At 42.3% G+C, this 27,844-nt stretch overlaps 1 protein-coding gene across 2 annotated transcripts; it reads left to right on the forward strand.

The window, feature by feature from the left end:
- Positions 1 to 283: 283 nt before the first annotated feature.
- YBX3 (Y-box binding protein 3) lies at positions 284 to 24,944 on the forward strand. 2 transcript variants are annotated; one of them, XM_079938229.1, is made up of 10 exons: positions 284 to 1,049; positions 4,743 to 4,806; positions 5,795 to 5,828; positions 8,236 to 8,325; positions 10,215 to 10,337; positions 13,352 to 13,561; positions 18,052 to 18,149; positions 20,271 to 20,442; positions 21,047 to 21,145; positions 23,106 to 24,944. In XM_079938229.1, the coding sequence occupies exons 1-9, from the start codon at positions 788 to 790 to the stop codon at positions 21,110 to 21,112; spliced, it is 1,119 nt and encodes a 372-aa protein (XP_079794355.1). In that variant the 5' UTR covers positions 284 to 787; the 3' UTR covers positions 21,113 to 21,145; positions 23,106 to 24,944. The 2 variants fall into 2 exon arrangements, with proteins under 2 accessions (XP_079794355.1, XP_079794356.1); XM_079938230.1 differs by lacking the exon at positions 13,352 to 13,561.
- Positions 24,945 to 27,844: the final 2,900 nt, after the last annotated feature.

Here is a 27,844-nt window from a genome sequence, read left to right on the forward strand (position 1 = left end):
CATATTTACAGCTCGTTACTTGCTGCCGGTTACATTGCCGTAAACTGATATTGACATTAATTCTCAGAGGTTTGGACTTCAGTTTCCTCACCTGTGGCTCATAGAGGAAATCATCCGTAACTTATCTTTCAGGAGGAAGTAGCCAAACAGCCTTAAGATTGTAGTATTCCAGCTCCTCATTGCTGTATTCGGAACGGTTTCTGGTGCTTCATAAATGTTGAATGGGTAACTAGAAAGGATTTAAGAAAGAGCGTTTGGGAGAGAGAAGCGCCCCGTCATTTGGGTGCCCTAGTTTGCCCCTCCTGGAAGATGTGGCGAGGAGGGAGAGCCCCGCTGCCCCGCTCCAACAAAGGGACGGCAGCGCGTGCTCCGCAGAAGACTCCAGAGCAGCCTGCCAAAGCTCAGATCCACCCTTGCCTTCCTTTCCCCGGCCCCTCGGCCCCGGCGCTTCCTCCCGCGCCGCTAGGCGGGCGGAAAGGGCAGCGGGCGCCTTTAAATGCTAATGAAGTCGATGCCCAACTCCGGAGCCAACTCTCCCCACCCTCTTCCCTCCCCGGCCCGTGCGCCGCCTAGAAAAACTTGTGCGGGGCCATTTTTGGGGCAGTAAGATCCAACGAGGAGCCCAAGAGCTAGCGCGCAGCCCGAGAGCTCGAGCCGCCTCCGCCGCCAGCGCCTCGAGATCCGCACCGGCCTCCCGGAGAGCGAGCCCCGGCCGCCGCGACCTCCAGCCGCGCTAACCGCCGACCAACCGCCAGCGAGGCGCCCGAGGGAGAGCGGAGGAGGCGGCATGAGCGAGGCGGGCGAGGCCACCACCACCACTACCACCCTCCCGCAGGCTCCGGCGGAGGCGGCCGCCGCGGCCCCCCAGGACCCCGCGCCGAAGAGCCCGGCGGGCGGCGGCGGCGGCGCGCCCCAGGCCCCGGCCCCGGCGCCCGCCGCCCTGGTCGCAGGCAACCCCGGCGTGGACGCGGCCCCCGCGGACCCGGGCACCGCGGCCCCCGCCTCTTCGGCCGCCGCGGGCAGTGAAGACGCGGAGAAGAAAGTTCTCGGTGAGTCAGGCCCGGGAGGGTGGGGGCTGCCCGGGGCGGAGGCGGGATCGCTGACAGCACGAGGTCCCTGGGGACGTCGGGTCCCCGGCGCCGGTGGCCGCGGGTCCCGCAGGCGCTGCCGAGCGAGCGCCCTGCGCTCCCGGCCGCCCGAGCGCGTTCTTCCTGGTCCTGGGCCCGGAGATCGGGTTCTTAACTCGGGTCCCCTAGGCGGGCCCTGTCGCATCCCGTGGCGAAGCATCCGTCGGTGCGAAGGGGAAAGGAGCGGCAGTCGGGAGAGAGGACACGGGGTTGGGATGGATGTGGATGTAGGGATGGGACAGGCACCCACGTGGGACGGGGACTTTGGAGTCCTCGCGTAGGATCTGGGTGAGGAGAGCATTTCCTTCGGGGAGAGGAAGGCGCTCAGAGGAGACGGGGGAGGGAAAAGTGGAAAGGCTTCTTGCTGGGAAGGCTCAGGTGTCTGTCCCTGACGCCCTTCCCACGGGGGCGCGGGAACGAGGCCATGCTTCTGTCGGCCACTTGCCGGCGGAGAGGTGTTGCAATCCTGTCCGGGAAACTTGGGTCTTAGTCCTGCGTCCTCCGCCTTCTCTGTGCCCGCTGCTGCCGTGAACCACTGAAGTGTTTACCAATCACTCTTTCTTCCTGGATTGTGGGAAAGCCTTTGGTGCAGCAGCTGAAAAAACTTCGTCGGAAGTGCGGGTATGACGTTAGTTCACAATGTTATCTTGGGACTCGTAACGTAGGGAGGGAGCTCGGATGATGAGGTGTTCAGGTCGGGTGGGGGCTCAGAGCATCGCAAAGGATGGCGGTGGGCGTTGTTGGTTTTGTCGCGTATTTCAGCCTTCTCTCCTTAAGTAACACCCTGTGTGAGGCCTTAAAACAGGTTTACAGAGGGTGTGTGCTCTATCACTCCCTCTTTTTTTTTAAACGGGGAAGGTGAGAGATGGTGTAGGATGCTTCCGAGAAATTTTCAGTATTTTGGATGGGGCGTATTTGATCTCTCTGAGCCTTGCCTGCCCAGTTTTCTAGGAAGAAAATTGGGGGAATAACGTGAAGAAAGTTTAATAAGATTCCATGTTTCCAGCCTTGAGAGGCCTGTTTTCATGTTTTTTTGTTTTTCCTCCTCCCCACAGGGCAGAATTTTACTCAGTTACTGTCAAACAACGTGCTAAATGTAACATGTGCAGGTTGAGAAACAAAATAGCCCTCATTTCCCTGGGCTAAAAGTTGCTTCAGTCCAGTCCGTGTCATATTGTGATATTGTTTGCAACAAGTGTGTCTTGGAACACTTCCATGCAAAATGTCAGAGAGACAACCTTGGCTTATCCAAAGCAGTGTTAGTATATATTCTTAATTTGACTGATTTTCACATAAAGGAAATTTTTCAGTTTTTCGCTTGATCCTTGTACCTTTCTGGATTTAACTAAACTCCTGAATTTTAAACTGAAGCAGATATCTTTAAAGATGAAGGAAACAGATCAGTCAATTTCCTCAGCCACCAACTGCTCTTAAGGCACATCCCTGGTGATGATGAGTCTGGAGGTCTTGGATCTTTCCACTGTCATTCCAACTCTCAAAAGCAAGGACAGCCTTCTGCATGACATTTCAATACTGTCTCTGTCCAGTGTGTCCTGCCATCTCCTTTCCTCAGCCAGGCAAGCACATGGTGCCTAAAATGTGCCAGGCGCAGTGCTGACTGAAATGGAATTCTGGTTTGGGACTCTCACATTCTAGTTTTTACAAATGGTTCTAAACTGCAGTGCATAGCCACAGGCCAGGGAAAGTAGTTGACAGGACTGAGGGAAAACTTTCCCCCCTAAATGAAGCCTGATCGTCTTCCTCCGTTCCCACCTCCCGTTCTGTGTATATAAAGTGAGTTTATGGTTTTAAAGCAAGAAGAGTGCATGGATGTGTTTGGCCTTATGAAGTCATTAGAAATATTTGTGGAATTAGGAAATTTTTAAAAACTACAGTGGGAGTAAAAATAACCTGCAGCCTGGATTGAAGTTATACTTGAAAATCACTTTCATCTTTCTCGCTCTTAGTGTTGCTTTTCTAATCAAGATAATGCCTTTGACAGTACCTGTATGAAAATGAATCAAAAAGAGTTCCTAACTTTATATTTTCCTTATATTTTTCTAGGTCATTAATTTTGGGGCAAATGAAGGGAGACACAAAAAGCGTATCATTTGAAATGATGTGCGATTTAAAAGCATATGATTTATTAAAACCAGTCATCTGTGTACATTTGGATCCAAAGCATAGAATGTTTTTTTCCTCTTTGCCCTGCTGCTCTAATTTAAATGGCCTAAAACTGAAGATTTTAATAGTTTAATCTCTTCATTAGAGAGATCTTCCTTACTTAGCCTAAGAGCCGGAGATTCCTCAGCAAATGGTGGGCTGAATGACTTTGAAGACATAAAGAGTTTTTTGTTTTTCTTTTTTTTTTTTTACAAAGAGAGCTAAAATACTTCCCCAAGCATATCAATCTAGCAAAACTCAGAACTAACCCTGCCCACAGCAAAGTAAGTCCTAATTACTGTTTTAGTCTTGAATTTGAAAGCCAAATCTTTATTGTTTATCCTTGGAAATTAAACACTCTATATCGCATAGAAAGGTAGCATGGATTAATGTTAATTGTTACTTTTATTTTCTACTAAGCTTTTTTCTTTTTTAAAGGCACTCTATTGTCCCATTATCTGTTTCACTGAGTCTTGATAATTGCTTTATGCCTTTCCTGAATTTAGGCATAGGCATTTCTAGAGGTACTGGATTTCGTATTCACGGTTGATTCAGGGGAGTCATCTAAAATAATAAATGGCTGAAACAAATATGAATCTACAACGTATAAATTCTATGACCATACTATTTGTTTAGATTCCTTCTCTTGAGTTCTATTAAGATCTGGCATTCTACAGAAATGGTCCTACTCATGAGGGAAAGTAGAGACAATAATCAAGTTAAGGGGGAGGAGGTGATAAGAAAGTGCTGAGGGTTTGATTCCTACCAAATGGAGAGAGTAGGGTAAACAGTGAAACAGAATCCCAAATTCATCACTGGTTTGAAGAGGCCTGTTACATCATGTCTCAGGGTGGTAAGTACAGAACTGGGCTGAGCCGGCCTCAGTTCTATTATTACTCTTGGCTTCTTTGCTAGGCCCCCGTCTGGCACCCAGACAAGTTTCTTCAGGTCCCTGTAGATGAGCTATTAACAAGGAGCTACTATTTCACTATGTAGTTTGCCGACTATTTCAAAGTGTGATGAAAGTGATGTGTTAGGTGGTCGGTACTTACCTTGTTCACGTGTCTACAGTTGTTTTCGTTGTGACCCTTCTTTTGCACTTACAAAATTTTTCAGTTGTAAAGCTCTAAAGAGCATGTTTTGTTTCGTTTCTCATTAAGCAGTGTTTCTCAGTTTTAATTATGGCAGAATTGTATAGACTTACGACCACTCCTTATCTTAGGACTTTATTGAAAAGTTTCATGAGGAAGAAAGGTTTAGTCTTTCTGAAAAGTATTTCCCTGTGATAGCTTCACTTGCTCCATTTTCTTCTCCCAGTATACTTTGGAGTTAAGCTTTTAATGGTTTCCTCGGGTATGTTTAGGCTTTAAATAATGCTATCAAGACCTTAGTGGTATGAGCTTTATCTTTTTGTAGGTCAGATACTAATTTATCTGTTTGATCCTATTTTAGCCACCAAAGTCCTTGGCACTGTCAAATGGTTCAACGTCAGAAATGGATATGGATTTATAAATCGGTATGTGTGTGCACCTCTACATGTTTTAAATACCTCCTTGTGCTGTGCCACCTGCTGTTGGTGTCTTTCCCCATACTTTATGAATGGCTTGTGTAAGTTTTCAGATTTCTGAGCACCGTAAATATTCTCATTTCTAAGCTACTGATCATTAAACATTAATTAAAATACCTTTCTAAAACATTGATAAGTACTTATACAATCTAGTCATTAAAAGAAAAAAAAGGTGGCGGTGGGGAGGATAAATTGAGAAATGGGAAGGGCCTCAGGATAATTGAGTTGGTATCCACAATTTCACAGATGGAGAAGTGGAGTCTTAGACTGGTTATGCAACTTTCCTAAGGTCGCACAACTAGTGAGTAATTGAGCTGGATCTGCAACCCAGGTCTGGTCCAAGTCTGGTAGAAACCGTAGTGTTTTCTTTAAACCATAGTAGCTTCTAACCATAGAGGAATGAGAACACAGCTGTAAGCTATGGGGGTATTCTGATGTTTTTATACGATACCATCATTTTCTCTATTCCCCCCTCCCAGGCCTCCCTTTTAAAAAAAATTCCTCCAGTTTCTTCCTTGTATGTTTTGGTGGGTGGTGGCAGTTTGGGGCGGGGGGGTGTTTTAGGTTTCAGTGTAAGGAGAGCCTAGTTCACAGCTGTGCCCTGTCCTTTTAGCTGTCTTGCTTTGCTTTTGCTGGGAGGGAAATCTAGGGCTCTGGTTACACGCCATGTGATTTAGAGAGAGATGAGAGGAGAGGGATGTTTCTGTAGGTTGGATCTGTATGCTTGGGTGCAAGCACTGTTGTCGTATGGAAGAGTGAGGTGGATAGCTTTTGGGTTTAGAAGTTTTTAAGGAGGATTGATTTGAGGCATCTGAATTGAGTTTAGAGGAGAAACAAACATTTATGCTGTGTTTTGAGGTCTTAGGATCTAAACCATTCTTTTAAGTTTTTCTGCATACCTAGTCCCTTTAATTGTGAGCTTTTTGTCTTCCAACAGAAATGATACCAAAGAAGACGTATTCGTACATCAGGTAAGAGTGATGATAAATGTGACATTTGCTTTGTGCGGAGAGGGGCGTCTGTAATGTGCTATTATCCCTTTCCCAAAGTGGAGTTTTACACATTACTGTGCTACTCGAAACTCTTTCTGGGACTTTATTTTGGCAAGAGAGCCCAGTTCTACGTTTTAAGATTTGCACATAAGCTCTTCCGTCCCATCATAGTAACTGTTTTCAGACAGTTTTTATTTTTGCAGTCTAATGAAGTAATAATCAGACCACTTTCTAATTTTTAATGCCTTTGAGTCTTTAGCGAAAGCCCTTCTGTTTCCATGTTAGCATCCTATGCTCCCTGACTGTGGTTCCCTCCTTGTGTTGGGCTGGACTCCGTCTTCCTTTCGCCTGGCTGTGTATTGGTTCAAGCTCCGCCATCAGAGCAGCTTGAACTTGGAGTAAATAGCACAGGGAAGCAGATGGTTAGGGTGTGTGTATCTAAGACATTAGGAAACTCCCAACTCCCAGCATAGTCCTCTCTCCTGCGAGAACGAGACACGCTTGGCTCAGGCCCAGGTCAGAAAGGCCCGCAGCCCCCTAGATTCAAAGGAAATGTAGAAAATGGGTAAACTATGGAAAACATGGGCCTCTCTGTACAGAAAGTTCAGTCTTCTTTACATTCTTAGCCTAGGATGTTATTCTGTTGGTCTGTATCCTGGACTTGCTTGGCAAAATAGGTTAAAAGAAGCATTATGTGCGCTTACTGTTCTTTCTGTATATTTAGTGTTCAGTGAATTGTCTCGCGTATGTGTGCAGTTCTCAGTGTATAACAACAGAGAAGCACAGAGGCAGGTACCAATACCAGCACGTTCACCTCCAGGGCTCTGTCAAGCATCTGGTTTTCTGTGTTTTTGTTTCCTTCTGTTCAGGATTGTGTGCGTAATGGGGTGGGGTTTGGAGACTGGCGAGAGTGATAGCTAAGAAAAAGCTCTCTGGTTGTGGTTTCTATCAGTTATATTTCAGTAGCTCCTGGGTAACTGGAGTAGATTATTTGGTTCAGACACAATGACTTTTTAAAGTCATAACAGACCGAAGGGGAGTGTTGCTTATAACACCTAGAGGTTAATAGACCTTTTGGGGTAAGAACGCTGCCTTTGGTGACTGCTGGAGTAAAAGGACCTCACAAGTTTCTGTGCCCGCAGCCAGCTTCACTGACCTGATTCCAGCCCCCTGTGAAGTTGGGCGGTGAGTCACCTCAGTGTGTTGAGGCTTGCCCAGTTTAACAGGAAAAGGGGAACGAGCCGGCAGGGAGGGGCTCTTTTTGGACTGGCTGAGGGTTCAAGGCCTGCGAGTATATCCTGTCCTGAACTGCCTTTTTCCTCTCTGGGTGAGGTCTCTGCCCTATTGGCTCATTTTTTTTTTTTTTTTTTTTTCCTCCCTCCTACTCAGAGTAAGGGAAGGGCTGGATTACACATGCCTAATCGCTTTATAAAATAAGGTTGACCTAGTTCCATAGAAACTCAGAGCCCCTTTAACTATTTAGAGATACCAGCTAAAGAAATGGGGAATTCGTTGCAGGAATTATTCTCTTCCCGCCACTGACTGAAGGAGAGGCCTAGTCATAATCAGATATTTAGGTGCAGATGTTCAATGCAGGATAACATCTTCATTAACATTTAATGTATTATCAGGGAGTGTGTAGGGATAAGTTGACATACTAATGGTGTGATGAGAAAAATTTGAATAAATATCATAGAGTTACAATACAAGGGGTATAAATGTCCCCCATCTCCCCTCCTCTTCCCCCACCTTCTTCCCCCGGGCTGTATTTTTATAACTTCAGATAAATCCCTTATCAGCCTCCAGTTGGTTTCCTCATCCGTAAAATGGGAGGGGAGAAGGTGATCAGCAATGTTTTGTTCTTGAGGTAATTTCGTATATTCTGTCAGAAATATTTATCCCCTTGGCATTTTTAAAATTTCTTCGAGGTTAGCAGTTTCTCTTGTGTCTCCATATTTTAATCTGTGTCTCCGTATTTTTGTGTTTATGTGTGTATATAAGATTTCATGAAGGCATCCCCCCACCAGCCCCCTGCACTGATGGAGATGTAGTCTGAATCTAAGACACTTAGCAGAGTGAGGGAACTCATCTATCCAGTATCACGACTAGGTCATCAGGCTGCAGCTGCGCATTATGTTTAACCCACCTACCAAGATGAATTTTGAAGGCTAACATGAATCAAGACAGTAGTGTGGAACATAGTTTTATAGTGTTTTTTGTTTTGGTTGTGTTGTTGTTTTGGAGATCCAGGTTAGTTGGGAGAGTAATTTTTAAAAGTAATGTTAGATCAACAATTTCTTCAGTATAGCCAGTAAACTTGAGAGCAATGAAATCTGTGGCCAGTTTTGGCACATACTTCATTTAAAATTTTCTGTTCTCTTGACAGACTGCCATCAAGAAGAATAACCCACGGAAATATCTGCGCAGTGTAGGAGATGGAGAAACTGTGGAGTTTGATGTGGTTGAAGGAGAGAAGGTGAGAGGAATTGTGGCTGGGTATCCAGGGTGCTGGCACAACTCGCTTGCATAGTAAATGGTCTCTCAGCCCTTTATGAATTTGTCATTATGTACCTTGTTTGATGTAGTACAAAAGAACATTTTAATTTCTATTTTAATAAACGATTAACCCTATTTAATCATGGAAGGAAAAGCTAACTTCTCAAGGTATAAAATGACATATTTTATTTTGGTACCAAATGTATATTCAAGTGTAGTTTAAAATTAAACTGTTTTATAGTATTAAAAATAGGTAAAAGCTGCTTTGGGGCAAAAGCTATCTCTTTTTAAGGTTTTTAAAATAACATTTATTTCTTAAAAGTTAACGTGTGCATAATAGGAAACCAAAAAACACAAGAAGCAGAAAACAAGGATACCTTTTTCTAAGAGTAAAGTTTTTAGGCTGTGATTTGTAAGCACTTCTGCACAAATAATACACAGTAAAGAATGTTTTAATCTCAATAAAAGAAGATTCAAATCAAATATGATCATTATGTTTTCTCTTTGGCTTGGGTTTTGGAAAGCCAGAGGCATCCTGAGAGACTGTAGAACAGCCATCTGCAGATGGAGAACAGCCCAAGAAGCTAATGGGTCATCTTGTTGCGCATATACAGATTTTTTTTATGCTGTTATATACTTAATTCCAATATTAGTAATGTCCTTTATGCTTTGTTTTTAATCAACAGCATATTCTAGGTATCAGTCAAACAATATAGGATAAGAATAAAAACATTTTAAAGCCATATATGGTACTGCTGCCATGGAGGCTCATCGTGGCAGCTGAATTACAAGCTGAGTGAATGACTGCTTCACTCCCAAATGAGTGCTCTCTTCACATACACACCATTCATTCCATAGCCCATATTCTTCGCAGCTCTCAAACTGTTTTCTGTTTTGAAAGAAAAACAACTTTATTCCACCTAATGTAGAAATTTAAATGATTTCTTTACCAATGTGATCCCCAGGGTATCTTGCAACCTCTTGGAGTTTCAAATTATCTACCTGCAAATGCTGGCCTGTAATGATCTCTAATGTCTCACCCAACTCCTAAAATTTTGTTTTGCCAGGTTAATTTTACCTCTGTATATTTTCAGAATTTGAGGTTATACAAATTGATGTGGGAGTGGGAAATGTGCTCTTTTGAATCTCCTTTGTCCGAACTTTTTATACTTTTGAAGCATTACTTTATCCATTTGTCCATATGAGAATCCGAACGCTAAGTCTGTTTCAAGGATAAGAAGAAGGTTTAGAGAGGGACTACATTTGTGGACACTGTGTATGTAAGTGGACGCTAAGTCAAGGACCCTTCATTCCTGCTGCCGCCAAGCTGGGAGAAGTTTCCCTCTCCGTAGCTCAGTGCTGGACAGAGCCATGTGAGCCCACAAGTGCATTCTCTTAGTACCTCGCAGAGTAACGTAGGTTTCAACATTTTCTAGGAAGAGAACATTATCTCAGTTATTTTCCAGTGAGGAATATTCCTCCTGGTCTAGCATTCCTTTGTTACAGTTGCATCATATTTACCACTCTGTTCCTGAAACAGATATATACTGCTCTTGAATCAAACAAGAAGGCAAAGGTTGTGGAAGCAGACAAGCTGTATACATTTATTGTTATTATTTCTTTAACTTTTTATTTTATATTAGAGTATAGTTGATCAGCAGTGTTGTGTTACTTTCAGGTGTCAAGCTGTATACATTTAAATCAGGACATCAAGCACCTTGCTCACCTTATTAAAACATGGGTGTGTTTTTTAGGTCACCGAAGGAATCTCTAGTATGTTCTGCCAGTGTTCAACCCTCTGGCTATCTAAGGCCGTGCTTTTGGCTTCTTTTTAACTCCGAGGCCGTCTTTGCTTCTTCCCTTTCTCAGGGTGCAGAAGCAGCCAACGTGACTGGCCCAGACGGTGTTCCTGTGGAAGGGAGCCGATATGCTGCAGATCGGCGCCGCTACAGACGCGGCTACTACGGCAGACGCCGTGGACCGCCCCGTAATGTACGTTGTCTCTCTCTCTAATCAGTGATTGAAGAAATGCACACATCTAAACTCAAGTGTGTGTACTTGGAGCACATAAATGTTGTATCTTCTCCTGGAGACACACTGGGTTTTTTTTGGCGGCGGGGGGCGGGGGGAGACGGGAAATTTTTCATGTCCAGAATTTATCTATAGCCACTGGTCTTATGGGAAACTTGCCGTTCAGCAGTTGTATCAGTTTGTATGTATTTGGCTGCCAGGAAGAGTCATTTAATTATCTTGTACCAAGAAGGCTTAATGAAGGTCGCTGTGCCAAGGTTGTCAAAAAGGTTTTCTCTTGCTTTGGCCCTTTTACCAGCCAGAGCCGCGTCATGCGGCGTTCACTGGGAAAGGGGACCGGGATTCCCGTGACCCCTTGAATCTGTTGTTCCTCCCTTGTTAACGTCTAAGAAAGTCAGCCTTTGGTTGGCGAGGAGGAATGGGGAACGGCTCAGGAATAAGTGATGAACAGTGCTGGCCACAGATATATCAAGTCATTTGCCTCAGTTACGTAGCTGTCTTATTCAGCATAGCATTTCCCATCATTTCAAAGTAAAGAAGCAGTAAATAATTCTCTGGATTTTTAGTTCTTTAGATTGGTACCAATCCAGGTGGAAGGGCTTACAACCAAGTCCGGCTGGAGTTTTCTTAGGAGGCTCAGTTTAAAGTATTCTCAAGGCACCCAGAAAGACTCCCGTCCAGTTTGTGGTCATGAGGATCCTATTAGATGTGAGTCATTTTTTGATGTTTCTAGAGTTAGTACCTGGGATTGGTACTATGGAATAAAATCCGAACACTAAGTCTGTTTCAAGGATAAGAAGAAGGTTTAACATCACAAGATGCTTTGTGAGCACAGGATTGTGGCTATGTATAACATCCAAGGAAAACTTTTGAAAAATCGCACCAGAAGAAAGGATTTGCAGATTGAGAATGATTTATCTCTACACCTTGATAGATTAATATCTTTCTGCTTACCTAAATGCTTCCTCTCTTCATTCTGTCATCTTCACACGCAGCCCAAACTGATTTTTATCAGATTCCTTATGACATCTTGCTTTTCTATTTCTATATTTCTCTTACCCATGTTTTGCTTATCCTATGTGATTTTTAAAAATAAGCTGTGTAGGGGGTGGCAGAAATGAGCTACCATAGCATTTACTCTTTCAAGTTCACCAGGTTCACGGAGTTCTAGTTGTAATTACTTTGATTTCTAGGTTAATTCAGAAGTAAGAGTGGGCGAAAACCTTTAGTGAAAACTTTTCCTTTGAAGGCTTTTCTCCTCAGCTGGAAATTCTGAAGTCACGCATGTGAAAGATACTTAGAAATAAAATTATCAAAATTCTGAAAGTAAACATAAATGATGGTTTTCTGTTGTGCTGTCTTTAAGTCCTAACAGCTTATTGAGTATGTTTGGCAGTGGTGGTGCCATTGTTCTTATTTTGTAGAACTCTTGACGAAAGACCTGGCTGTAGAGGACTCAAAAGATACAGAGAACCTAAAGAGAAACCCTCACTATTTTGGTGAACATTTTCTGTGCTACTATGTCTTTACATAATTGGGGATTGTACCTGATACAGACTTCAAAAAGTGTAGAATGGCTTGGCTTTTCTGAAATTAGACTAGTTGAGGCCGTAGTTGAAGCTTTTCCTCTTTGGGAATTGAGTTGCCCACGTGAGCTTTGTTCTGGAGGACTCTAGATCTTAACTCTCCTCAACCCCAATGTCAGTCATTTTATTTTGTTCATTTTAAATTTTTTCATTTTCAAAAATTGTAGTTGCTTAAGACTACCTTTGGCATAGCAATCCCCCTGTAAAGTAGGATTTGAAATAAAAAATTCTTTGAGGGATGTTTAGCTGTTTGCTTATTATTTTTCTTTTTGAGAGAAAATATTAGTATGTGATACGGTAGTTTAAATACAGGAAAAAATATAAAATGAGTCAGTACTTCCCTTGTTAATAAGGTTTATTATATTCAGAAACTGTCTGTATTTATTACTTACTACTGTCTATTAAAGTGCAATTAAAACTTTATTCCTAAACATATAAAGAGAATCATGCCATAAGTCAGTGGTTCTCTTTTGGTTTTTGGACCCATTTATATGCTTAAATATGGGATCCCAGAATTTTTGTTTACGTGTGTTTATACCTATTAATATTTATTGTATTAGAAAGTAAAACAGAAATTTAAAAGAGTTTATTTAAAATAAGCTCATTACTTGTAAACATAAAAAACATTTTTTTTCATGAAAACTATATTTTTTAACTGAGAAGAGTGGTGTTGCTTTATGTGATTTTTTTTTGTAAATCACTGATCTCCGGTTTAATAGAAGACAGCTGGATTCTCACAGCTCCTGCATTGGGGCTGCCAAGAGGCCACGTGTCACTGTAGTTTCTGGGTGATTCCCCTCCCCTCCCCCCCAAACTCATGAGAGAATGAGAGGGGAAAAAGACAGATAGCATCTTACCGGCATTATGAGAATAGTTTGATCTCAATAACCCCCTGGGAAGGGTTTCAGAGACCACCCCCCTCCCATCCCTACTTTGAGAACTGCTCCAGGAAGCAAACCACTTAGGACCAACCTGTTGATAACACCACAAAACATATTTTTCTCGCCTTTGCCCCAGTGGATAGCCAATGTTGGGGAAGATACATTTGGTGGAGCTAAATATTCTAAACTTGTATATGTTTTTTGGGTGGCTGGTCAACTGATATACACCAGTTCTAACTAGATGCGAGCTAAATTCGTTAGAGATTGATTGCACTTGCCTTTCTGCTTCTTGGTATTTCATGTGCACAGATCTGCTGAAATCTAAATGTGGTTTATCCCAGGTAATCACCTGATAATCTGGGTTAAATGCATTTTTGTCCGTCTAATAGAGGGATTGTTCCTCTGGGGGAGAGATTGTTCTCTTCCATGGACATCCACCCTACATGGTACTCCTGGGTTCTCACCTTACTGGAGCATCTTCTGAATCTCTGTTTCCTTGCCTCGCTAGTGCGCTGGGGAGGAGGAGGAAGGGAGCGGCAGCGAAGGATTTGGCGCCTCAGCCGCTGACGGGCAGCTCGCTGGGGCCCTGAGTCAGCGGCGCCGCCCCCAGTACCGCCCCCAGTACCGTCCCCAGTACCCGCGGCGCTTCCCGCCTTACCACGTGGGACAGACCTCTGACCGCCGCTCCCGGGTCTTTCCCCAACCCAACGGAACGCAGGTAAACTTGCACCGGGGGCTCCTCTTCAGCGGTCCTCACCCCTCTGTCCGGCCTCCGCCTCCGCCTCCTCCTCCAGCACCAGTGGCCGGAAATCAAACCTAGCTTTTGGCTTCCCGACGCTTCCAAAGCGGACTAGGCGGCCTTCTCAGAGCAGTCATTCCAGTCACACTTCTACAAGCACGACCACCTGGGCCGTGCCTGTAACCGGGGACCCTGGGTGGACAGGGTACAGTTCTAGTGTATGGAAGAATGAGAGACGTAGAGTAGGGACAGCTGGTACGTGTAAGCGCTGAACCCTGAAGTCAGGCGGGCCTGGATTTGAATCTTGCCTCCGTCTGTGAGCTTTTGAGGTTAACATGGCCATTCCTTGAATGGAGATAATTGCCTCACTGCGGGGTTGTGATGATTAAATCAAAGGTAAAGACCTTAGTGTGGTGCCTCAGGACGGGGAATGTCTATATAGTCCTTAATTTAGATGAAATAGTGTTGATTATTAAGAAAACCTAACGCAGAGTGGAGATTGTTGATTCTCGATTGGTTCTCCTTTTTACTGCAAAACATTGATACAACTATCATGAACTTGACCTGTAATTAATAAGCCTTTTAACAGCTTTGCAGTTCCCAGGAAACTTGGTAATCTCGGGATAGGACATCATTTTTGTTACTACCAGCTACAACTTCTTCCCTTAGTATCCTTGGTTTCTGTTTTTTTACTAAGTGTTTTGACTGAACATTATGTTCAGTCTGTTCTTTGCTGCCCTTTTCCCTTCCTATCATGCATGACTGTGTTCTTTCTACATGGCTTCTTGTTATTTTTCCCCTTCTACTCTTTAACAGCTGTCCCTGACAAATGTGCTAAAAATAACAAGTAGCCTTACATATATGGAGAGACTGGGTACATGGGGCGTAGTAGGTTTCTTCAGAGGGCAGCACCCTGGGCCTCTAGGAAATGAGGACAGGAAGAGGCAGGGAGATTGTAATGCACATTTATTTTTAGGGCATTAGTAGTACCTTCCTGAAATAATCCTTCTCAGTATTAGCATATACGTGTGTATCATACTTTCTTGAGACCATGATGATCATTTTCTAGATCGTTTGAAATAAAGTATATTTCACCTTAGGAATGGGAGGTTCAGAGCAAAGGGGTTCTTTGGTGCGATGCAGAGGAGCAAGTTGAAAACTAATTTTGAAAATGTGCATGTTCTGGTAACCACATTTAGTTCTCTTAACTTGGGTTGAAATTCTTACCCATTTAATAGCTAACATGAAGTCTTCAACAGTCTTTCCTTAGAACCCTTCTAATACATACCATGTTTAGTGTTCAGTGACAGAAGTCGGCTTAAGCCAACCAACAGCACCAAACGAAAATTCGTAAAACTCTCTTCTGTATAGCTTAGGCTACTTCCAGGTTGTCCATGTAATGGCTTAAAACTAGAGAGAGATCTCTGAGATGGTAAATATTGTTGAGGTCAAGTGGAAAAGTCTTTGCCAGCAATTTCTATTGTATATACAAAACTGTGAAATTTATTGGACACAACAGGAAAAAAATGAAAATATGCAGGCCCATAGTACTTCCCTTCTGTACCGAGGACGTAATATAGCATGATATATCAGTGTCCAGAGGACTTCCATTTTTTTAAAGATAATAATTCTAGGTATTTGAAAAATAAGTCGAATTGGTTACTGAGCTAAATCAGCTGTTTGTAGTCTGTGAGAAAAGAATTATATGACAGAGGAAAAGGAGCAACATTGTTTGGCATCCACCAAGGGACAGATGTTTGAAATCAGTTCTTAGTTTTCCCTACAGCTTTATGGAGTTGGCAGTGGTATCCAGATTTTTGTTGTTGTTGTTACAAATGAAGGGATTTGAGTAGTTGAAAGAATTAACAACTTTTACCTAAGGTTACATGGGCAAGAAGTGGTAGAGCTTGGTTTAAACTCAGTCTGTCTGTCCAGTCTCTTCCCATTCTATCATTCCAGTAAAGGCTTATCCTTTATACGTGTTCGTTGCTGTTTCTGTGTGTGTGTGCATGTGCGTGTGTGTGTGTGTGTGTGTGTGTGTGTGTGTGTGTGTGTGTGTGTGTGTATCAGAGTTCCTGAGGAAGCAGCAGCTTTGCTTGTTCAGAGAAGTAAGGGAGGCTCATGTGTTTGGGATGGTGTGAGTGAAGAGAGGGGTGAGGTGAGATTAAGGTGCTATCTTAGGGCAGGTCAAGCATGCTGGGTAGACCAAGATAAGAACTATTGACCTACCCCAAATGTGATGAAAAGCCAGTTAAGGCATCTAAATAGGGAAGAAACGTATTTGAGGAATCACTGGACAGTTTAAGGAGGCTAGACCACGGTTGGCAGCAGCAGAAGTAGGGAGACCAGCTAACATACTTCCTCCATGGAGAGGGGATCAGGGGGGCATGGATTAGAGTGCTAGCAGTGGAGGTGTGAGGAGTGGTCAGGTTTAGGAAATGTTTTCAGCATGGAAGGGGCAACATGTGATGATGGAGTGAACGTGTGCTGTGAGGAGTAAAGGGTAGCTTTGTGAAGAAAGGCCAGGTTTGCGTGGAAACACAGGTCATTTGGAGATCTTCTCTTGGGCAGATCAAATATGCCACACACACACACACACACACACACATTTACGCATGTGTAACTTACAGTGTGTGTGTGTGTTCCTTATTTCTTCCTACTAAAATGGCCTGAGGTTAATGACATGTTAATAGCACTGAGCACGCCTGGCCCCCGGTTTTTCATTTATAAATACCATTCTCCAATAAAAAGAAGCCCCTCTGGAGAAATGGCTGATTTCGGAGCCAGGCCACAGAGAGTACAATATGAGCCTGGAACATCTTGCTGCGCCAGAAAGCAAGGAAGCGCTCAGAGAATGCTGGAGACGCGTCCAGTAGGCCATGAGCCAGCTGGGAAGGGTTCCCTTTGGCCACTAATGATAGTAACAGGTTATAACTCACTGAATAGCATAGAAGACCATGAGTCTTTACAGATATAGACAAATAAATATATTGAACTTGATAAGGAGTGAAATATTTACAGACTTTGAAAGTACTTCTTCACAGAATCCTCATAAATTACAAAGGGGGATAGAGTAAACTTACCATGGAGGAGCCGTACTGCTTCTCAAAGTGAACACTGTCAGTAACGGTACGGGTTGAAACCATATGCCGTCTGGCAGGATGCAGTGAGAAGAATCCAGTGCCACTTCTGTGGCTTCCCTTCCAAAGGTGCCTAAGCTACATCATGAGAAGACACCAGACAGCCCCAACTGAGGGATATTTTACAAAATGACTGCTCCTGTAACCTTTAAAAGTGTCAAGGTTGTGAAAACCAAGTGAAGATTGAAGAACTATTCAGATAAAGAGACAACTAGATTCAAGGCATGGTTCCAAATGAGTCCCTTTGCTGTAAAGAACGTTACTGGTGAAACTCAAGAAAATGGAGTCTGAGGGTTAGAGTCTATACTTCCAGCTGTCCTGTAAGTTTGTGATTATTTAAGGAAAAAAGTTGGAGAAAATGGGTGCTATTTCAGCATGTTTATATGCCTGGAAGGAAATGATGGAGGAGAGAAGGGGCTGGGCGATTGAGAGTTCAAGAGCCCTAGCAGAAAAAAAAAAAAAAAAAAAAAAGAGCCCTAGCAGGCCAGAAAGAGGGGCTGGCTTTGGCTGTGAGCATGGACCACTTAATCAGTCTAATGAGAGAAGAAAAAGCAAATGCAGTAGGTTGGTAGATTTGATGGTGAAAGAATGTGGAGATTCTTCTCTAATTGCTTCTCTTTTCTTAGTGAAATACGGAGAAGGAAGGGATATTACTTTTGAGGGGAAAAAGAAAAAAAGATTGAGATGTGGCTGTATTATAAAGAATTTCAGAGATTGTTGGTGGGTTTTTTTGTTTGTTTTTAGCGCTTTCTTCCCCTGGAAGTTCTGCAATATATTATTTCCCCAGCTTAAAATAAATTTCTCAAGGAAGGATATTTTATTTTTTTAATGCTATACTTCAATAAATAATGCAAACAGATGAAAGGAAAAGATTGTGAAAGGAAGCAATCAGAGGTGAAGGTGTGGTGGAACCTTTGAATGTAGAAACCATTACCGTATTGAAGGGATACCCAGTTTGTAGAATGAGTGGGTCTGAGTTTGAAAAGATTCTCTTTGCCCCAGTGTGGTACATCATTCCATTTCCTTTTGTAATAGAGGTTTTCTTTCAAGAGGTGAATGGAACACTTCAGAATTTTTAATATTGTAAAATAAATTTAGGTGTACTGGGATAAGGCAAAAGACTGTCAAGTGGGAATGAGTCTTTCTTTCTTTCCTGTCATTCACACAGATCTCATCAGTACATAGTTCACTGTTAGAATTGAGAGTTCCCAGCTCCGTAATGAAGCCTTTTATTTTCTCCTTTTAAAAAAATTTCTGAAGGCAACTGTGTGCCGTGTCTCATATCCTGTAGCCTGACACTCATGTTTGCCTCTCCATGCCTCCTCCTAGGCGGGTGAGATTGGAGAGATGAAGGATGGAGTCCCAGAGGGAGCACAACTTCAGGGACCAGTTCATCGAAATCCGACTTACCGCGCAAGGTACCGTAGGTAGGTAACGTTTTCTAAGAGCTAATGACCGATTGCAGGGCTTGTGAGCCACAGTAGGATGGAAGAGGATGTTGCAGGTCTGTATTGTGTATTTATTATGTAATGAGAAGATGTGGCTGTTTGGATCGTATGTCCAAATTGTGGGAGGGGCTCTACCATCATGTTTTCACACGGCCGTGTGGCATTCCCCCTGCTCAGTGATTAGGATTTTTAGGTATCCCTGTACCGGAGCGGCATTTGCTTCTGAGAACTTTCCCATGATGTAAAGTCATACTGGATTTTTATTATATTTAACGAGATACGCGGAAATGAATTGATGGGTCATTCATTCGGTGGTGGTGCTATGAATGGAGGGAGAGTTGGCTGCCAGCGAGTGTTTGGGACACTGAATATTCTGATAACCGGGGCGGTCTAATGCGGGGGTTAAATCAGCCTACAGATCATATCGTCTGTGTTTAAATCCCCACCCTGCGATTAGCAGCCCCTGTGTAGCTGTATCTCCTCCGGCAAGTTTCAGGACTCCTCTTAGACTTAGTTGCCAGCTTACGCAGTGGACAGTAAGGGATATTCTACCGCTGTCAATAGGGTTAGATGTACTAAGGCGTTTCAGGCAATCAGTATGATGCCTGGTATAGTAAGCCCTCAATAAATTAATCGATTAGTACTACTACCAACATTGTTAAGGTTAGTGAAGGAGGGACTTCCCCGGTGGCGCAGTGGTTAAGAATCCGCCTGCCAATGCAGGGGACACGGGTTCGAGCCCTGGTCCGGGAAGATCCCACATGCCGCGGAGCAACTAAACCTGTGTGCCACAACTACTGAGCCCGCTCTCTAGAGCCTGTGAGCCCCAGCTATAGGAGCCCACGAGCCACAGCTACTGAAGCCTGTGTGCCTAGAGCCTGTGCTCTGCAGCAGGAGAAGCCACCGCAATGAGAAGCCTGCGCACCACAACGAAGAGTAGCCCCCGCTCTCAGCAACTAGAGAAAACCCACGTACAGCAATGAAGACCCAACACAGCCAAAAATAAATACATAAAATAAATAAATTTATTAAAAAAAAAAGATTAGTGCAGGAGTGTTATTTTATTTCTGCTTTATCCCTTGTGAAGACTGGATTGGGCTAGACTCCCTAAGATTCTCTTTAAGCTTTTTAAACCTTCCTGTTCCTTTACCCTGTCCTTGAGGAGCTTCATTCCCGAATGACGTTCATACCACCCTGAAGTGTGGCAATATGGGTTTATTGAGAGGCGAGTAAGTATATTACTTGGGGAAGGATTTGTACCACTCTACGTCGTCTTTTCTCCCAAGATTCATTTCAGTGTTAGACATAGTCATTCTAATGATTCATTACAAAGGACTTTGGAAATAAAAGAGGCTTCATAGAAATGTCTTCAGGAAAACAGAAAAAAGACAGTAGTGTATGTGAACCCCAGCTCTGTCAATCTCTAGCTGTGTGATCGAAGTTGCATTTGACCTTTTTTGACCTATAAAAGCAGCAATCCTTTATGGTTCAACCAAATACTTACCCTCTTTAAACGTCTTGGTTTTCTTACTGTAAATCTTAAACTCACAAAATTAGCCCTGAAATTAAATTAGATAATTAACGTGAAAACACACCAGCACAGGCTTTGGCACACAGTGAGCGATGTTCGTTTGTTTCCCACGTCGAATCCCCTTAGACTCCACTGCATGCTGTCCGTGGAGGGCAGATACGGGAGCGCTTTTGTTTTTTAATTTTTCCATCCTCAGTGCCTGTCAAAGTGTCTGGTAGGATCATAGTGTATGTTCGGTATATGTTTGTTCACAGTGTTCAGGTGAAGGGGGAAGATGACAGAAAGATAGGGTTTTTTACCACACCTTTGTTCCACTTGCCTGTGCATAATTCTAGCAGTAAGTCTTGATCCCTTGACTTTTTAATCTTTAAAAATAAAACCTGGGAATTCCCTGGCAGTCCAGTGGTTAGGACTCTGCCCTCTCACTGCTGAGGGCCCAGGTTCAGTCCCTGGTTGGGGAACTAAGATCCCACAAGCTGCGCAGTGCAGCCAAAATAAATAAATAAATAAATAAAACCTGATGTTCTTGAGGGCATCTGTTCTCTTTTCTCCTGTGTTCTCTGCTCTAGGGGCCCTCCTCGCCCACGACCTGCCCCAGCGGTTGGAGAGGCTGAAGATAAAGAGAATCAAGAAGCGGCCAATGGTCCAAACCAGCCACCTGCTCGCCGTGGATACCGGCGCCCCTATAACTATCGGCGTCGCCCCCGTCCTCCTAATGCTCCTGCACAAGATGGCAAAGAGGTGAGTCCAGCCAGCCAGAGGGGATGCTGCCAGATCCTCCTTAATCATGTCAAGCTTTAGTGTTCCCTTCTAAGAGTGGTTTTATAACCTGAAAACTGAGACTTAAGATACGTATAATATGTATCATATATTTTTGTGTATAACATTGTTCATTTATATGTGTGTGTGTGTATAAATATATATATATATATATATATATATATAGAGAGAGAGAGAGAGAGAGAGAGAGAGAGAGGGAGAGAGAGTGCCCTGCACATATCACAAACCAAATATTTGAATTCAACCAGTTAACATTCTGGCTAAAACGTGTAGAGCTTTCCAAACAAAAGACAGCGTTTAGAGAGAGGAACCTGCTTCTCAGCACATGTTGGAAGCAACTGTATATTTTTAATGGCTTTTTACTATGGAGAGTGGTGGCGTTTAGTTGCCATTTGGAGGCCATTCTTCTGCGGTTCTAATTTTTTCCTCATACTTTAAGAGTAGTTAAGATTTTGCACAGTGATTTACCTTCACAGATCCCGACTTGTGAGACCTTTCAGTCTTGAACTTTCCACTGCCGTATGAATCAGTTAATTTCTCGTTTGTGGTTTTGTTGTGTTTTCAGACCAAGGCAGGTGAAGCACCATCTGAGAACCCTGCTCCAGCCCCCGAGCAGAGCAGTGTCGAGTAACATCGGCTCCCCAGGCACCTTCACCATCAGCAGGTAGGAGCTCGGGTGGCCGGCACAGGAGCTGATATTCTCTTTAAGTAGCACTGATTTCTCAACAGTAGCACAGATCAGTCTCAACTAGTTGTGTAATTCATCTGGGCCAAGTTTCTGATCTCCATCAGGATTCTGGAGAAAGAGCAGCTTTGGTGGTAAAAATATCTCTGAGGCTGATCTTACTTTGCTAGGCATTGGGGACGCAAATATGCAGACAGAGTTAATGAGAGTCAAATTCATTTTTCTAGATAGACAGTTGTTAACTATTATCACCACCTCAGAAAACTTTAGAAAGTTTTACTTTTGTGACACCTCGTGGCCAATTTGATAATTTTAAAGTGCCTGACAAGGCCTCATTTTAATAACAGAGGACTGTGATCGGTAGAATAAACAAGAATGTGGTTTTTTTCTTCCCTTTTCCCTTTGATAACCAACATTATTTATTTTGAGGCAGTATGTGTAGTACGTGAGAGCCAGTGGGTTTATATATCCAGTGCAGGAGCTAGTAGTCATTAGCCTAATGATCTTGAGCAGTTTATTTATCCTCTGCAGCGGTACTGTCGGCTGCTGGTAAAATGATACTGACTAGATTCCCCACTAGGGTTGCTGCAAAGACTTAGTGAGATAACACGTATGAGTGCCTAAGCAGGACGCGGCAAAGAGTAACCTCTCCATAAAAGTGAGCTTGTTTTGGGCTTCCCTGGTGGCGCCGTGGTTAAGAACCCGCCTACCAATGCAGGGGACACGGGTTCGAGCCCTGGTCCTGGAAGATCCCACATACCGCGAAGCAACTAAGCCCGTGCGCCACCACTACTGAGCCTGCGCTCTAGAGCCCGCGAGCCACAACTACTGAGCCCGTGTGCCTAGAGCCCGCGCACCGCAACGAAGAGTAGCCCCCCCTCGCCGCAACTAGAGAAAGTCCGCGTGCAGCAACAAAGACCCAGCGCAGCCAAAAGAAAAAAAAAGCTTGTTTTTCTTCATTGTTGCTTCCTGCTTTTTTTCTGTCTTCTTGTTAAAGATCCTGGACATTGTATTTATACAGGTGGAAATATACTAGAAAGACTGGCTCAGCGAGTCTTACAAGAATTTATAAGCCATAGTTGGGTTCATTCTGGGTTTTTCATCTAGTAAGTCCTGAAAGTTTAAGTTTTTAGTATTTCTTGGTTGTTGCCCTTTTCATTACATAAATAAGGACTTCGCTTTTAGTTGAAAGGTTGTAAAGCTCATAGCAGCAGTGTTATTTTTCCAAAAATTGTTCAGATTTCGTAAAATTTTGAGATCATTTTACGTTTCTACTTTTTAAATGCCATCTGCTTTTATATGCAGAGGTTTGGGATTTCAATTATCCTTTCACTAGGTAGACAATTGCTATGCTGAGAATATTCTGTTTTATCTCTGGGTAGTATGGACAGTTTATTATAGAAATAAATTCTGTATTCACACTTGCTTGCATTAACTGATGGAATTATATATTAATCATTTGGCCATAAACTTTTACTTGGTGACATTATTTTTAGGTATTGTTCCTAAGGAAATAATCCAAAATATAGGGGAAAAAATTTCTACTATTTACAATCTAATGTTGGAGAAGTGGTTAAATACTGTGGTATATCCATATTAGGAGATACTGTATGGCCACTAAAATGAGTATGAAGAATTATCAATGCTATAGTACCATTTATTTGAAAAGGCTTCATGATGATAATTTTCTTTTCTAGAATTTTCTAGAATTTTTACTGTTATGTACTGACCTGGTTTGTAAAAATGTTTTATTAAAAATTTTCCATTAAATTAGTGTTTCAGTTTACAAATCTATAAAAGATACACGGTGTAAGATTTTGTTTAGAGCTTTTGAAAATTGATTTTTTGAACTACATAAAAAACATAATTTTTGCCTTTTTATTCTTTAACTCTTGATCATCTTGTCACTCTTCATAAGCTTGATTTGAATTTTTTCCAGGTGACCTAAAGAATTAATGACCATTCAAAAAATAAAGCAAAAAGCAGACCGCAACCTTACCAACACCAAAGAAACGTCCAAGCAATAAAGTGGAAGACTAATAACCAAAACGTGGACATTAGAATGTTCACTACTATTCTTTACGAAGCAAACAGCTACACGACGAGAGTGTCAGCCAGTTTTTCAGCAGCTGAGATCCTGGGAATGCCTGCACAGAACAAGAGAGCAACCTCCCCGGTTTCAGCAGCCACTAGGTTTATATTTTTTTCCTGGTTTTTACTGTTTTGGTAATATGAATTGAAAGAAGAAATATTAATACCACATGGGGAGACCCCCCCCCCCAACCAAAGAAATCTAAAATATGTAGTAAATGCTTTTTTTTTTTCCTTTTTTGTTCATTTTGGATGCTGGTGCTAAACTTCCAGGTGTCATGAGTTAAAAAGAAATTTTATGCCCTTATTTATTTTGAGGATGAGGGGAGGATAACATTTTGCTTTCCTATGTGACTCTCTTTGAAAATGTGCAGTATGAAATTCCTCAAAAATAAAATTTTTACCCTTGAAAGGAAAAGATGTATAGCTGAAGTATGTTTTCGTATCTCAGCTGGAGTTGTTTTGTCTTTTTTGGTCTTTTTTCGTCACTTCGTTCGCTGAATAGTAAGCTCAAAGCCAAATGTATAGGTGGAATAGTGCTCTTTAATAAATGCAGGCATATGAGCTGAGAGCATAGGAAATGGGGTTATTTTTGGAACGAACAAGTTCACATCTGAGTTCAGCAATAGGCATGTTTGGTTTGGTGCTCTTAGCTCTTGACTAATCCTCGTTGAGATGGTTGATGACATTTTGGTCAACAGCTTCCTTTAGATTAATGAAGGGGTTAGTAGTTCTAATATCCTTGAACTTCTAACCACAGAGGTTTTCAGCACCAACTGCTATGTCGTGCTTATATATATGTGTCTTGCAGAAAAGAGGAAGGGGGCCTCTTTGCAACCGCACTACAAATTTCTTTCCCCAGGTAGTAGATGGTGCCCCTAGGTTGAGAGACACTACAGTGTATGTCAGTTCTGTTGAGTTAACTTCTCAGATCCACTGCACCTTTCAAATTATTTATTCCCTAAATCAAGTACATACTTGAGCCTAGGCTTGCGCAAAGCACTGTTCGAGTGGCACAAACCAACAAAAGACCCGAGTCCCGCAGAGTTTGTGTTTTAATGAGTGAATATAGAGAATCAACAAATATGTAAACAAATGTGAAATTTAATATCAGATGGCAATATATATTATAAAGAAAAATAAAACATGGTAAGGGGCAGAGATTGGCATAATTGTGGGAGGTATGTTTATTTTAAAGGGGGGTGTCTTTCCTATAAGATAAGAGGATATATAGATGGAGTCCTGTGGTGAGAGATGGATAACCATTTGACTATCTGGAGAGAAGAAGATTCCAGGCAGAGGGAGCAGATGCAAAGACTCTAAGCAGGGAGCATACGTGGCTTGTTTGAGAAATCACAAGCTGGAGAAAGTGGATTGTTCAAGAACCTTGTATTGCTTTGCAAGTTTAAAACAAAATCAAAATTGGTAATATGCACAAGGCAAAAATGTTCAAAGATATTAAAAAGTATTTTATGAAATAAGTTTCCCATCTCAGTCCTGGTTCCCTCAAGGCAACCGAATAGCATGTTTTAAAAACATATATCTATTTCAGATATGTTTTGTGCGTGAGTCTGTGTGCATGTGTGTGTCTGACCAACTAATGTGAATTCGGGGAGACGGGGTCTTAATTGTCTCTAATGAGACTTATACATCTGTTGTTATAATTCTGTAGGTAACTTTACTGCCCGGCTGTTTGCTCTCTTTTCTAACTCTTCCCTTTTCTCTGCTCATTTTAAAGCAATTTTATTATTATGGAGTATTTCCAACATACTTTTTAAAATGTTTTTTAAAAAATGTACCATATATATTTGGGCCCTGAGATTTTTTTCCACCTAATATCTTTCCTCTTGTTCCATCACCAGTGTATGTAGAGTCCTCTTATCCTTTGTACTGGCTCCATAACTTTGCATTGCATAGTTCTCCATACCTTTGTCAGTCTTCTATTATTGGGTATTGAAGGTTTTTCAACATTGCAATTATAAACACTTTGTCATTCCAACACCCTTACCTCTAAATACCGCCATCCATCAGGGTTACAGCTATTCTATTTCTAGAGAAAAAAATGTAGCAATGAGTGCAAAGAGTTAGGGAAAAAAAGTCTTAACTTTGGTAGTGTATATAATTACAACCCTAAAACACACTGGTTGGAGCTACAGGAGAAAATACAAATTGGATGTGATATGAGGATGGGCCTGAAGTAGGTTCTTTTACAGCACAAAATCAGGGACTTGAATTACTTTACCAAGAGACACACAGTCCCTGGGTGGCAGCACAGCTATAGAGATTAACTAGAGCCTGTCATACCGTGATTACACATTAGCTGTGATCGGTATTCATTTGAAGCTCTGGAGTTTTGCATATTTGCAACAGCACCTATTGGGAAAGTAGCCCTATGCAACTCAAAATGATAGGGCCTGCTATGTGCCAAGTGATGCTGGGTGTTTTCACGTCACAAATATATCAGTTGCAATCAGCATTATCGGGATTCCTGCGTTTATTGCACAGAGGCAATTTTCGAAAGTACTTTTGCCCTTAGTGGATTGAAGAAATGTGTTACAAAGACTAACACTTCGAGATTTTGAAGTAATAAAGTTCTTTGAATCTTAGAACTGACACATTAAATCCAAGAGCTCGTACTTGGTTTCAGCTGAAAAGAGGAAAAAAGTCTCTTGACTTTAGAGGAATAATTGTATATATTATGGCATGAATGTCTGGTTTAATAGGAAAACTCTAGAAGGGAAGCAGGTGCTGATAGAAATCTCTGAAAATTAGGTGATCTTGTCAGTGGCAGTGGTAAAGACTTCATCAGCTTTGTGACTTTCTCAGGGTGAAAACATTTCATTTTAACTGATAAACTAGTTCCAGAGCCACCCAGATACTCAGAATGGGGATGGGAAGCTGTAATGGAATGGAAACCACGCTGATAATGTAATATTTCCCCCAGCCCCTGTAGTTTGGGCAGTATTCCGTTAAGAAGGGTATAGAGTGGAAGCATGTGAGAAATGAGAAATTGCTACTTTGTTACTGCCATAGTATCATCCTTTCATGCACTGATCTTCTCACTGTTTAATTCATGGAGTGTTTCACCTGTGGAGTTCTGAGTGACTCCTATACCTGCTACATTGACATGGTACCACTGGGAACAGAATTTACTGAGCAATAAAAACATGGGGAATTGCATGCGTGTGTGTGTATTTTATTTAAGGAGTTCCTAAACTATTTGCTAGAATGGTTGTTAGGGGCTGAATTGTGTTCCATATTCTTACGTTGAAGCCCTAACTCCCAGTGCCTCAGAATATAACCATATCTGGAGATAGGTTAATGAGGCCATTAGGGTGGGGCTCAATTCCATAGGATTGGTGCCCTTATAAGACCAGGAAGAGACACCAGGGGCTCGCATGTGCTGAAGGATGACCATGTGAAGGGGCAGGCAATAGGGCAGCTATCTGCAAGCCGAGATGCCTCAGGAGAAACCAAACCAGCCAGCACCTTGATCTTGGACTTCCAGCTCCAGTACTCTGAGAAAATAAATTGTTTAAACCATCCAGTCTGTGGTGTGTTTTTGTGGCAGCCCTAGCAATCTAATACAGTGGCTGTATCATTTTACATTCATAGCAGCCATGTATGAGAGTTTTTATCTGCATTTGGTATTGTCACTTTTTAAAATTTAGCTCTTCTGTAAATAATGTGTGTGGTGATATTTATTGTGATTTTAATTTGCATTTCCCTAGTGGCTAATAATGTTGAATATATTTTCATGTGCTCATCTGTTGTGTGTATATTCTCTGGTGAAACGTCTTTTCATGTCTTTTACAATTTTTTTTTTTTTTTTTTAAGCTGGCTATGTAGTGGCTGAGTCCTTTGGCTCAGCCAATCTTTTCAGCCTCAGGATCTAGAAGGGACCGTTGGAGACCCTGGTCCCTGCTTCTTTGTCCTGGTGGCTGGGCCAAACAGGGCCCTTGCTCTTGAAGTCTGGGACTGGGCATTGATCTTGTGGGAACACCCTGAATTTGAAGTGCTGGGAAGATTTTTAAGGGCCAGGGGTGGATCTTTTCTAAATGTTATTACTTGTAAATAAAGTCTATTTTTCTCCCTTGGTGGGAAAATTTATTAAAGAAAGAAAACAGTTCTTTATGTTTTATAATTTAGATATGAGTCCTTTGTCAAATATGTGGTTTGTAAATATTTTTCTTCCAGTTAGTGGCTTGTCTTTTCACCCTCTTAATGGTGTCTTTTGTTAGAGCAAAAGGTTTTGATTTCGATAAAGTCCAATTTATTATTTTTCCTCTATGAATTGTGCTTTTGGTGTCATGTCTAAGAACTTTTCACCTAGCCTAGGTCTTGAAGATTTTCTTCTATGTTTTCCTCTGAGATAACTTTTGTATAGGATGTGAGGTATAGGTTGAGGTTCATTTTTTTGCTGACGAATATCCAATTATCCCAGCACCATTTCTTGAAAAGACTATTGTTCCTTGGCTGCACTGCTTATGCCTTTGCCAAAATCCAGTTGGCCCTGCTCATGTGGGTTTATTTATGGGGTCTCTATTCTGTTCCATTGGTCTAGCTTGTCTGTCCCTCTGCCAACAA

The sequence above is a fragment of the Stenella coeruleoalba genome (genome assembly GCF_951394435.1).
Source record: "Stenella coeruleoalba genome assembly, chromosome: 11".
In the NCBI taxonomy this organism is placed as follows: Eukaryota; Metazoa; Chordata; class Mammalia; order Artiodactyla; family Delphinidae; genus Stenella; species Stenella coeruleoalba.